The following is a 13,215-nucleotide window of genomic DNA, read 5'->3' as shown; positions in this document are numbered from 1 at the left end:
TCGGCGTCTGCAGTTTTGCTGTAAGTTTTGCGGTTAGGGGAGAGGGTTGAGGATAAGGGTTTAGGTGTTTAGGGTAAACGATTAGGGTAAGGGGTTAAGATTTTGAATGTAGGGTATTAGTGTAAGGGGTTTAGGGTAAAATGTTTTAGGGTAGGGGGTAGCGTTAACATTAGGGGAGTTTTAGGGTAAGGGGATAGGTTTTTAGGGTAGGGAATTATGGTAAGGGGCTAAGGTTTTAACATTAGGGGATTAGGATAAGGGGTTTTACGGTAATGGGTTAAGGTTTTTAGGGTAGGGGCATCGTTAGTTTTAGAGGTTAAGATTAGGGGTTTTTAGACTATGGGGTTTGGGTTTTTAGGGTAGCGTTATTATTAGGGGTTAACATTAGGCGGGCTTTACAGTAGGTAAGGAGTAAGGTTAGGGGCTTACCTTGGCAACAAAACGGCCGCCGACGCGATGTCGCCATGGCGATGTGAGTGGCGGCGGAAACTTGGTCACGGCAAAACGGCCGTGACCAAATGTCCTGGACCATGCCCACACAAGGGGGTGGAAACCCTACAGGGAAGTGTGTTACTGGGGGATCAGCGACAAACACTGTGCAGATCAGCACGCTGTGGGGTGAAGGGTTTCCTCCTTCACATATCCCACATGTGCTTCCCATTAAGATGGCGTTGGGAAACCCAGCTTCCCTGGGTCCTTATTCTGGGATTCATCTACATGAAGGTTTTATAATAAGTCCCTACAAACAGCCCACGGGCGCCATTTTTATACGGCTCTCTCCCTCGCTGATTCCCGGGCGTTCCCAACTCATCCGCAGCGGTCAATCAATTCGCGAGATAAGGAAACGTCTCCCTTACTTCCCAGGGGCATTACACGAATCATTGTGTTTATAAACCAGGCCTGTAGTATTAGATAATACTTACTGCATTTAAACAGGAAAAGTCATCTCGTAATGCCATGTTTAATGCATTTTAAAGGAGCAATCCCAGCAATATCCTACATGTTTTTTTGTGTGTTATTCAACTCTTAATGCCATTTTTAATGAGTGTTAATACACTGAGCCTCCTTTATTTCTATAGCAGGTTTTATCCCACTTCCCCAGCAGTGCAAGATCTTTGTAACACTTTCCTGTTTGTGATTATTTGTTGCCAATGGACAAAGCACTTTGAATTCATAGCTGTATTCAATCTGAGCCCCTTCAGCCTACATCTGCGTCGCCCCAAAGGCTGACAGCCTGATGAGGCTCCCCAAGAGCGGCTCCCCTCTGCACAGGACCAGCGTGCTAAGGGTTAACAGTTGCTTGTACTTTGTGGAACGTCAACCCCACCCACTGGAATGTTAATGAGCCAAGAGGGCAAAGAACTTTGTATTGGCAACTGCATTTATTCTGAACCCCTTCAGTGTGCATCTGCGTCTACACAAGGGAGGACAGCCTTTCGCACAGCTAAAGGGTGTGAGCCGTTTGGTGATGTTTGGTGATGTTAAAGCTTCTCTATATCAATCTGAAACTCACAAACCCTTTATCCTCTGTACCTAATTCTCCAACTCTATCTATCCATGAAATGTCTGTGAATTGACTGTATAATCCTGTTCTTTTAATGTAACCATGTATTGTTATAACTCTGTGCCCAGGACACACGTGAAAACGAGAGGCAACTCTCACTGTATTACTTCCTGGCAACACATTTCTATAAATAAAAAATGTTCCCAGCAGTTTGAGCTGCAACCTGTAACAATAGATAATGTTACCTAGATAATGTTAGTAATATCAGGATACATTGTAGCTGCTGAGTTGCACTGACTGAAGGATGGATTGAAACTGAAAGGCAGACATTTAGTGAATCTGGGGAAGCAGGATCTTTGTCGATCGGTCACAGGAAGGAGTGGCTCAGTGAGTAAAGACACTGACTAGCACTGAGATTTTGAAGCAGCAGAGTTTCAATTCCCGGTGTCGGCTCCTTGTGACCTTGGGCAAGTCACTTTATCTCCCTGTGCCTCAGGCACCAAAAACATAGATTGTAAGCTCCACGGGGCAGGGACCTGTGCCTGCAAAATGTCTCTGTAAAGCGCTACGTATAATTAGCAGCGCTATACAAAAACATGTTATTATTACGGGAGAATGAATCGATCGTCATCTTAGGTAATTAGTGTTCAAAAATAAGACAGCCTACTTTAAAACAAACAAATATATATATGTATCTTTAAAACAAACAAATATATATATGTATATGTACCGCTTGGATTGTTTCTTTAATGTACTGCGCATCCTTTGGTTACTATAGCAGGCTCTGATACACCTCTATATGAGTCCAGCAGCTCAAGAACTTTGGCAACAAATGATCTCAAACAGGAAATTGTTGCAGTGCCCCCAAGCACGGGACTGGCTGAGTTGCAAGCTGTAACAATAGACAATGTTACCCTTCGAAATATAAGGTTATATTGTAGCTGTTGTGTTCCACTGACTGCAGGATATATGGAAAGGCAGCCATTAGGTGAACCCAGGGCGTGGAACCTGCGCTGATCCATCACAGGAGAACAGATCGATCGGCAGCGTGGAGAATTCGTTTTCATTGAGGTAAAACCCCTCCGTTCTATTTCCCGCCTGTAGCAGGAGATTGTGCCGGCCCTTTAAATGATTTACTCAAAGTTGTGTGTCTGGCAATAAATGGAATAAATTGAACTCGGGATGAAATGTTTAATAGGGGAACATCTTTTCGCTGCGGCTTTTAAATAAGTCTGGCGAGTGGCACTTTGTAAAGTACTGATTAAGAGAACTTAAGGTTTATTTGCAAAACTGATGAATATTTTAGCTTCTAAACTACCTGTAATGGGGCATAAATCATTAATAACCATTTTATTTTAAGAGCTCCATTACAGCCAATTTGGGAAGGAAATGATCCGTGAATTAAGAGAGCTCGTTATGTGTCCAATGAGATTCTGTTAGGAATTGTGTTGGATTAAGGATATCCCTGCTTCAGCACAGTTGGCTCAATCAGTGGCTCAGTCTTTGACAGAGCCAACTGTGCTGAAGCCGGGATATCCCTAGTACCTGTTGGCCACTCCTGTTGGCCACAGGCTACATCTAGCTACGTTTACTAAGCTGTAGACCTCCTTTAGTGGTCGAGTCTCAGCCACAGAGGCAGAAGTGTGTGTGTGCAAGGGGGGGGGGGGGGTAACTGCCCCGGTATGGGACATCTTGCCGTGGCCGATTTACCACCACCGTCCGTCTTGCCGCTAAGGTATGTTATTAAGGGGTTAACTTTGGAGGGTTTAGGATAAGGCTTTAAGGGGTTTAGGGTAAGGTTAGGGCGTTTAGGGTAAGGTTAGTGGGTTTAGGGTAAGGTTAGTGGGTTTAGGGTAAGGTTAGTGGTTTTAGGGTGGGGTTAGGGTGAGGAGTCTACTGTAGGTTAGGGATTTTAGGGCAAGGGCTCCAATTATGGGTTTTAGGGTAAGAGGTTAAGGCTGGTGGGGGGGGGGGGCGGAGAGAGACGAGCTGGGGTAGTGAGAGAGACTGGAGCTGGGGGGGAGTGAGAGACTGGAGCTGGGGGGGAGTGAGAGACTGGAGCTGGGGGGGAGTGAGAGAGACTGGAGCTGGGGGGGAGTGAGAGAGACTGGAGCTGGGGAGAGTGAGAGAGACGAGTTGGAGGGGAGTGAGAGAGACTGGAGCTGGGGGGAGTGAGAGAGACTGGAGCTGGGGGGAGTGAGAGAGACTGGAGCTGGGGGGAGTGAGAGACGGGAGCTGGGGGGGAGTGAGAGAGACGAGCTGGGGGGGAGTGAGAGAGACGAGCTGGGGGGTGAGAGAGACTGGTGGAGGGGAGTGAGAGACTGGTGGGGGGGGGGAGTGAGAGAGACTGGAGCTGGGGGGAGAGTGCTAGAGACTGGTGGGGGGGGGGAGTGTAAGAGACTGGTGGGGGGAGTGTGAGAGACTGGAGCTGGGGGGGAGTGAGAGAGACTGTGGGGGGGAGTGAGAGAGACTGGAGCTGGGGGGGAGTGAGAGAGACTGGAGCTGGGGGGTGAGAGAGACTGGTGGAGGGGAGTGAGAGACTGGTGGGGGGGGAGTGAGAGAGACTGGAGCTGGGGGGAGAGTGCTAGAGACTGGTGGGGGGAGTGGGAGAGACTGGTGGGGGGAGTGTGAGAGACTGGTGGGGGATGAGAGAGACTGGTGGGGGAGTGAGAGAGACGAGCTGGGGGGGAGTGAGAGAGACTGTGGGGGGGGAGTGAGAGAGACTGGAGCTGGGGGGTGAGAGAAATTGGTGGCGGGGGGAGAGAGAGACTGGTGGGGGGGGGGAGTGAGAGAGACTGGTGTGGGGGGGGGAGTGAGAGAGACTGGTGTGGGGGGGGGGGAGTGAGAGAGACTGGTGTGGGGAGAGTCACCTGTGCTGAAGCTGGGACTGACTGAGCCACCTGGGCTGAAGCAGGGATATCCTGAAAACCTGACCTGTTGGGGGGGCATGAGGACGGGTTGAACACCCCTGGGTTAGGGTCTCACCAATCGAGGGGCCGCAAACACAGAAGAAAATTCGCGCATTTCACATGTTATAACCGGATGATAAATAAAGAGGATCTGGGGAAGAAGAGTCTCTATAAATATGGGCATTTTCTGTACACACACGTCGCCTGTGCAAGGTGAGTGACAGAGTGCGGGGAAATCACCAATTACTTTATGTTCCAAAAATCCTGAAGGAAAAGGTTTTAATATTAAAATGCGTGTGATGGGCAAACACTGCTCATTATAGCTTAACACCATCCTCTCTGTCTATAGCAACGCTAGTATAATACGTTCATTCATTTCAGCTTCATGTCTATATTTTCAATGGTCACTTCAGTCGGAATAATACATCTATTTCTCATTTTGGGGGGGCCTCCTAAACTTGACATAGCTGAGGGCCTCAGAAGGTCAAAGTCCGGCCCTGGGTATAAGTGCCGTGTATCTACCAGTCTATCCAACAAGCAGCGATTCAGGACATTGCTGCCTGAGAATGAGCAAATAGTGAGCACAGAGGGGACTGCGTACACATCGGGACCCTAATATCTCCCAGCTTGTCACCACCTGTTATACAAAGGATCACAGGCCTGCAGAGAAACTAGACAGCTAATAAAACCAATGCAAATTCAACGAGGGGCGACTTAGTTTTAATTAGCCAGATCTCGGCGCTCTTAAACGTCTCAGGCACTGGAAGTGGGACTTAATTAAGCCTTAACCCCCCCTCCCCTCAGTCCTGGCTCAGAAGTGGAACACATTGTGCACGGTGACCTTTTCATGAGCCGGACTTGGCTGGCCTTACAGAATCCCCAGGTCCATATTGTATAAAAGATGTTTGCCGTCAGGGCGGGATGAGGAATAAGAGGGAGAGCTCGTATAATGAAGCTGCACGGACCCCTCTCTTTCTCTGCTTTGAATCGCCACTTCTTTGGTTCGAGGGAATTAGGGGGAAAGGCAGAGTTGGGGCACTTAATTGGAAATGGGGATGGTTGTTGAGTTGATGCTGTTTACATAGGATTGAGTGCTAGAGTCGACAGAGGCTGTAATTGAAGTAAAGGCTTTGGAGATTAGCTTTTAGCATATGGGATCTGCCTCTCTGCTCTCCCCCTCTCTCTCTGCATTTTCCAATAAAATTGGGTTTAGCTTCTGCTCTCTCTCGCTCTCTCTCTCTCTCACCCGCCTGTCCCTAAAAAGCTCTTTGAAAGTTAGACATGAGAGGGAAGCGTAAGGGAGGGTGTGCAAGGGGAGAAATCATTTTTGAAAGGGCTTTGGCGTGGGGTGTAGTGGCCAGTTTCGTGGTGCGGAGGAAGTCTGCCTTTCTCTGCTTTGCTAACGTTTCCTGATCGGACAGCGGCTTCTTGTTCCTTAGCTGATCACGCCATTGAATACCTGTGGCGTGTAATAATATCTTGTATTTATTTACACGGCATCTTTGATTTCTAAAGAGCTGTACTGTCATACAGTACCTTATTGTACTAAACCCATTGTTACTTTAAGAGACGGCTGCCAAGGTGGCATGACAAACTGTCAGCTCTGCTGCCGAGTGACTCGCCGGGCGATGTGCCTGGATGTGCTTCTGAGGGGGACCTTCTCTTGACGTTACCACAACACGTAGTATGGTCGTTTTATTCGTGTGACAGGAAGCTTTACAATGAGGTGGATTCTTGTCGCGGCCTTAAAAATGAACCCAAGACCCGACCTCTCTCTCTCTCTCTCTCTCTCAAACATGTGTCCGATTGCTTCAGGTCCAGGGGACAGTGGTCTTGGCTCTCCGCCCTCACCTCGCTGCAGTGATATGTACACTTAGATTGTAAGCTCTCCGGGGCAGGGATTTCCTTTTCTTGTTTCTTTGTTACGGTATCTCCTATATATGCTGGACAGTTGTGTGTGTGTTCGCTCTGAATTTGGGACACCTCTTAAGGTATCGTAACCACATGGTGCCTGACGGTTCCTGAGATCAGGGAGCGGGTCTGTGTCTGGAAATTGGATACTTTCTATCTTTAATTCTATGAGTTATTACAATGTCCCTAAGCGAGTCAGTCCCTGGGGGCTCTACCTGGCAGGCTGTGCACCTGGTGACATCATAACGCACACAGCCTGGTGGCAGATAAGGAGAGGCAGATAGCAGTATAAAGGTTACACAGAAAGAGAGGAAGTCAGTGGGTGCGGGAGGAGAAAGTAAGGACGCTGGAGAAGGAGAGACAGGCGGAAAGAATTGGGATCATCATTAGGCAGGGGGATCTCAACTCCAGTCCCCAAGACCCCTAGCAGGTCAGGTTTCAGGATATCACTGATTCAGCACGGGTGGCTCAATCTATCCCTGCTTCAGCACAGGTGGCTCAATCAGTGGCTCAGTCTTTGACTGAGCCACCAGGACTCAAGCAGGGATATCCTTAAAACCTGGCCTGTTGGTGGGTCTTGATAACTGGAGTTGAGAACTCCTGTCATAAGGTATTAAAGTAAAATGATGGGAGGGAGAGAGATGAGGGGTGGGGGAGGGAGATGAGGGGAGGAGGGTGGGATGAGTGGGGGCGGAGAGAAGTGAACAAGGGGGTGAGAGGAGGATGAGGGAGGGATGAGTGGGGGGGAGGGCGCAGGGGGTAGGGGAGTGAGAGGAGGAGGAGGAGGAGGGACGAATGAGTGGGGGGGAGAGAAGGTGGTGGGGGGAGGAGGAGAAGGGAGGGTTGAGTGGGGGGGAGAGAGAAGGGGTGTGGGGGTGAGAGGAGGAGGAGGGAGGGAGGGATGAGTGGGGGGGAGAGAGAAGGGGGTGGGAGGAGGAGGGGGGTGGGAGGAGGATGGGGGGACAGGAAGAGGATGGGGACAGGAGGAGGATGGGGGACGGGAGGATGGGGGGACAGGAAGAGGATGGGGGACAGGAAGAGGATGGGGGACAGGAGGAGGGAGGGATGAGTGGGGGGAGAGAGAAGGGGGTGGGAGGAGGAGGGGGGGTGGGAGGAGGATGGGGGACAGGAAGAGGATGGGGGACAGGAGGAGGATGGGGGACAGGAGGAGGATGAGGGAGGGATGAGTGGGGGGGAGGCGCAGGGGGTAGGGGAGTGAGAGGAGGAGGGATGAATGAGGGGGGGAGAGAAGGTGGTGGGGGGAGGAGGAGCAGGGAGGGTTGAGTGGGGGGGATAGAGAAGGGGTGTGGGGGTGAGGGGAGGAGGAGGGAGGGAAGAGTGGGGGGGAGAGAGAAGGGGGTGGGAGGAGGAGGGGGGACAGGAGGAGGATGGGGGGACAAGAAGAGGATGGGGGACAGGAGGAGGATGGGGGACAGGAGGAGGGAGGGATGAGGTTGGTTTCTTAGAATCCCGAGCAACGTGGGGTACTTTCAGCTCGTGGTATTCTAATTCCCTGTACTGTTTTGTCTCTTTTGTAAAGCGCTGAGTGCACTGCGGGCACTGTATTAATAAAGATATACATACATTTGTGCGCAGCTGCATCTTCCCATTTCCTGGGAGAAGGACGCCCTGATACTTACACACGTCTTCCTAGTGGGAGATTTCAGGCATTGGCCGGTATGACTAGTGATACATGATGCATTATGAGGGTTACTTAGGGGGGGGGGGGGTCTGTTTATGACAGTCTCACATCTAAATGACCTCCCCCAATCCTAGGTAATAAACATAAATGAAATGTAAAACCCTAATAAAGAGCTCTCAGTGATACTGCTCCCCCTTACATCTCAGCCCTCACCCCCAAATATATCCCTAAACGCCCCTTCCGTTCTGCCCATAACATCCACCTCCCCTCCTGCCTTATTCCCCCCTCACTCCCGCATACAAGACGTCTCCCGCGCTGCCCCCTCTCTCTGGCATTCGCTGCCTCGCACCATCAGACTCTCCCCCAGCTGTCAGGCATTTATACTCCTTGATACCCCACATTCTCATGGAGGCCAATCTGTCATCCCCCCAACATCCAACTCTCCCCCTCCAACCCCACTGAGACAGCTGTGCGGCAGGGCCAAACTCAATGCTAACACCCCCAACATCCAACTCTCCCCCTCCAACCCCATTGGGACAGCTGTGCGGCAGGGCCAAACTCAATGCTAACACCCCCAACACCCAACTTTCCCCCTCCAGCCCCATTGGGACAGCTCTGCGGCAGGGCCAAACTCAATGCTAACACCCCTAACATCCACACAAACATTAATGGGACCAGCTGAGCGGCGGGACCATACTCCACCCTGTGTAGCACCCCCCTCCAAACCTTAATGGAATCAGCTGTACCGATGGGACATATCCCAAATTGAGGAGCCACTTTACCGTCTTCTTTCAACATTTCCCCTTATCCCCTCTAGATTGCAAGCTCCCCGGATCAGGACCCTCATTACCTCCTGTATCTGTTTCTCCTTATCTGTACGTCATTCTGTTTATGTAACATCACCCTGCACTCCCATTGTACTGCACTGCGGCGTATGTTGGCGCTACACAAATAAACGATAATAATAATTATAACCCGGATTCATTACTCTGGAGCCATCGATTAAAATCTCCAGTCTGTAAAACCAGTGCAAAAAATAATAACCTTATCTACTCCAACTGGGATGTTTTACTTTGCCAATTTCCGGTGCTGTGGCATTGTCCCCGGTTATGCCGGACGGTGAGTGAGACGTACCTGACTCGGAGGCGGCTGGGCTCACTAGACTCAGCAGCTCTCGTTCTCTCTCGTAGTCGGTTTTACAGAGGAGCTGCCCGTCCTTTAGCACAAACTCGTCCCCCTTCTGAAGGCGCCGCTCGCACACGCAGCAGCAGAAGCAGCCCAGGTGGTAGACGCTTTTCTGCGCCCTCATGACGAACTCGCTGGGTGTGATGGCGTCCAGGCAGGTGCCGCATTTCACCGTGAACAACCTGCCGAGAGAAAGAGCGTTGGCGTATTGGTTAAAGGTTAAAATACCCCCGAGGAAGACAGCACTGGGAAAATCACATCATCAACGGACCCTAAACCAGGTCAGCGCTGGGAGGGTTTCTTTTTCACGCCCCAAGTGGTCGAAGCAACTTCAAAAAAGTAGTGGTACTGGGTATGACTTAAAAAAGATTACACGTTTATTTAAAATTAGGAAAAAGCTACTTTTTCCTATATATTATAAATCATATTTATGGTTTGCAAGAAGAAAAGAAGAGTCCTAAAATAGACACATTTAAGTAGAAAGTAGAACTGTAAGTTTGTCTATAAGAAGGCCGTGGTATTCGGGGGTAGTAGCGGCCGTGGTATTCGGGGGTAGTAGCGGCCGTGGTATTCGGGGGTAGTAGCGGCCGTGGTATTCCGGGGTAGTAGCGGCCGTGGTATTCTGGGGTAGTAGCGGCCGTGGTATTCCGGGGTAGTAGCGGCCGTGGTATTCCGGGGTAGTAGCGGCCGTGGTATTCCGGGGTAGTAGCGGCCGTGGTATTCTGGGGTAGTAGCGGCCGTGGTATTCCGGGGTAGTAGCGGCCGTGGTATTCCGGGGCAGTAGCGGCCGTGGTATTCCGGGGTAGTAGCGGCCGTGGTATTCCGGGGCAGTAGCGGCCGTGGTATTCCGGGGTAGTAGCGGCCGTGGTATTCCGGGTAGTAGCGGCCGTGGTATTCCGGGGTAGTAGCGGTCGTGGTATTCGGGGGTAGTAGCGGCCGTGGTATTCTGGGGTAGTAGCGGCCGTGGTATTCCGGGGTAGTAGCGGCCGTGGTATTCCGGGGTAGTAGCGGCCGTGGTATTCCGGGGTAGTAGCGGCCGTGGTATTCCGGGATAGTAGCGGACGTGGTATTCCGGGGTAGTAGCGGCCGTGGTATTCCGGGGTAGTAGCGGCCGTGGTATTCCGGGATAGTAGCGGCCGTGGTATTCCGGGGTAGTAGCGGCCGTGGTATTCCGGGGTAGTAGCGGCCGTGGTATTCCGGGGTAGTAGCGGTCGTGGTATTCGGGGGTAGTAGCGGCCGTGGTATTCGGGGGTAGTAGCGGCCGTGGTATTCCGGGGTAGTAGCGGCCGTGGTATTCCAGGGTAGTAGCGGCCGTGGTATTCCGGGGTAGTAGCGGCCGTGGTATTCCGGGGTAGTAGCGGCCGTGGTATTCCGGGGTAGTAGCGGCCGTGGTATTCCGGGGTAGTAGCGGCCATGGTATTCCGGGATAGTAGCGGCCGTGGTATTCCGGGGTAGTAGCGGCCGTGGTATTCCGGGGTAGTAGCGGCCGTGGTATTCGGGGGTAGTAGCGGCCATGGTATTCTGGGGTAGTAGCGGCCGTGGTATTCCGGGGTAGTAGCGGCCATGGTATTCCGGGGTAGTAGCGGCCGTGGTATTCCGGGGTAGTAGCGGCCGTGGTATTCCGGGGTAGTAGCGGCCATGGTATTCTGGGGTAGTAGCGGCCGTGGTATTCCGGGGTAGTAGCGGCCATGGTATTCTGGGGTAGTAGCGGCCGTGGTATTCCGGGGTAGTAGCGGCCATGGTATTCTGGGGTAGTAGCGGCCGTGGTATTCCGGGGTAGTAGCGGCCATGGTATTCCGGGGTAGTAGCGGCCATGGTATTCCGGGGTAGTAGCGGCCATGGTATTCCGGGGTAGTAGCGGCCATGGTATTCTGGGGTAGTAGCGGCCGTGGTATTCCGGGGTAGTAGCGGCCATGGTATTCTGGGGTAGTAGCGGCCGTGGTATTCCGGGGTAGTAGCAGCCGTACCTTCACATCTCGATCACTGCAAATACCCTTCATTTTATCAGCATGTAACAGTCACACATGCTATTCAGATTCAAAATCTCAACTCCGGGCGGCAAAACCTGTTCTTGATTTACACTGGGTCAAAACGAAGGTAAATCCTTGTTACATACCCCCACCCTGCACCCCCCTTCTGTACCCCCTCCTCACCCCCCACCCCCTCCTCTCACACACACACACCCCTGTCCAGTCGGGAGGGGGAGCAGTGAATGTGTACAGAGCTCGTTACCAGCTCAGGACGCAGCTAATCTTCTTAAGTCCGGCAATAACATGGAAGCAGATAACAGAGCCGGTGACTTCAAGCTGCAGAATTCCAAGTGAAACATTACAAGCTGTGATCCCGGGCAGCTGCTTAATCAGAGAATTACATGCCAGTTATTTATTTTAAAACCTCATTCCGTGGCCTGTCTGGGCGTTCACTTTCACTCCGAACCCGCACTTGTTTAAAAAACAAACAAACAAAAAAACACATGTTATTAAGGATTTTGAATGTTTGCATAAAGAATACAAGACATAAGAAAGTAGCCTGTTCTGTTCCAAAAATGACATTTGTAGTGATGATAATAGATCGATTTAATAGCAAATATATAGTCCAGGGATGGCGAACTCCAGATCTCCAGAAAGCTACCAACATGTCAGGTTTACAGGATATCTCTGCTTCAGCACAAGTGGTGCAGTCTTCGACTGAGCCAGTGATTGAGCCACCTATGCTGAAGCAGAGATTTCCTAAAACGTGACCTGTTGGTGGCTCTTGAGGACTGGAGTTGGCCGCCCTGATATAGTCCATTGTGCAATTATCGGATGTTTCGATGGTTACCAGCCTATAATATATATATATATTTGGACGTCCCAGTTGGGCGGGATCCTCCCTTTCTTCTCTTGATCCTATTAGAGTGTAATAACGTTTCTCTACACACTGATGGGTATACGGGTGAACTTTTAGGAAGTTAATAAGAGAAGCAAGAAAAGAGAGCAGGAACAAAACCCGAATATGGTGTATAACACACGAATTCAGCAAAGCCTCTTATTCTGCTCCGATAGTGTGTGCGTGACGTGTCCCACGTGTGATAAACTCACTCCTCTGCCCCGGCCTCGTTCCATCCCATGGGGGGGACATTATACACCCAAAGAGAGTGCCACGACGAGGAAGAAAGTAGAAGGGTGGGAAAGAGAGAGGTGAGGATACGATGAAGAAGAGAATACCTGTGACGGGGCGAGAGATATAGAAAGGGGGAGACACGGATGGGAGGTTTAGGATCGAACACACGTTACTCTTCTTTGGCCGGTCGGGGGACTATTTTATACGTTAGTGTATTGTACTTTTTAAACATGTTTATTGTATGGCTGGGCTTCGACTTTGGAGGAACGCCACATCTATGGGGTACAGGGTTTTATTTTACCGTCAAACCCTTTGATGCCAATGAGAATACCTGCAGCAGGGGGGGCAACTGCAGAATATCCCTGCTTCAGCACAGGTGGCTCAATCGGTCCCAGCTTTAGCACAGGTGGCTCAATTAGTTCCTGCTTCAGCACAGGTGGCTCAGTCAGTGGCTCGGTCTTTGACTGGGCGAATGATCAAGCCCACTGTGCTGAAGTTGGGATATCTTTCAAACCTGACCTGTTGGTGGCCATTGAGGACTGCACTTTGCCAGCCCTGGCCTGTTTTTTCATGGTGTTTTCAGTTGTATGGATGTACGGTGCTGCTCTTGTCATTACCATCACACACATACAGCGCTGCAGAATATGTCGGTGCCATATAGTTACAAGTAAGAATAATCTTCAATTAAATTAACAGGCGGTATCCTTCTTACCTCAAACTGTGCGGCCTTGAGCGTGAAGTCCGGAGAAATAGGGCTAAGGAACCTCAATACGCAGGGAGCTGGGAGTGGAGGCGTCTCAGTACGCAGGGAGCTGGGAGCGGAGGAGCCTCAATACGCAGGGAGATGGGAGGGGAAGAGTCTCAATACGCAGGGAGCTGGGAGCGGAAGAGCCTCAATACGCAGGGAGCTGGGAGCGGAGGAGCCTCAATACGCAGGGAGCTGGGAGGGGAAGAGTCTCAAT

The 13,215-nt window shown here is 51.1% G+C and overlaps 1 protein-coding gene across 1 annotated transcript in view; it reads right to left on the bottom strand.

Moving 5' to 3' along the window:
- LOC142503347 (LIM homeobox transcription factor 1-alpha-like) overlaps positions 1-13,215 on the bottom strand; it is a 149,435-nt gene that overhangs the window by 21,286 nt on the left and 114,934 nt on the right. Inside the window, 1 exon segment of the mRNA XM_075615502.1 lies at positions 9,101-9,333. Within this exon segment, the coding sequence (XP_075471617.1) occupies positions 9,101-9,333 (233 nt within the window).

This window comes from Ascaphus truei, chromosome 10, assembly GCF_040206685.1.
Source record: "Ascaphus truei isolate aAscTru1 chromosome 10, aAscTru1.hap1, whole genome shotgun sequence".
NCBI classification, from domain to species: Eukaryota; Metazoa; Chordata; class Amphibia; order Anura; family Ascaphidae; genus Ascaphus; species Ascaphus truei.
The sequence above is the reverse complement of the archived record's forward strand: the minus strand, read 5'-3'. Positions and strand labels throughout refer to the sequence as shown.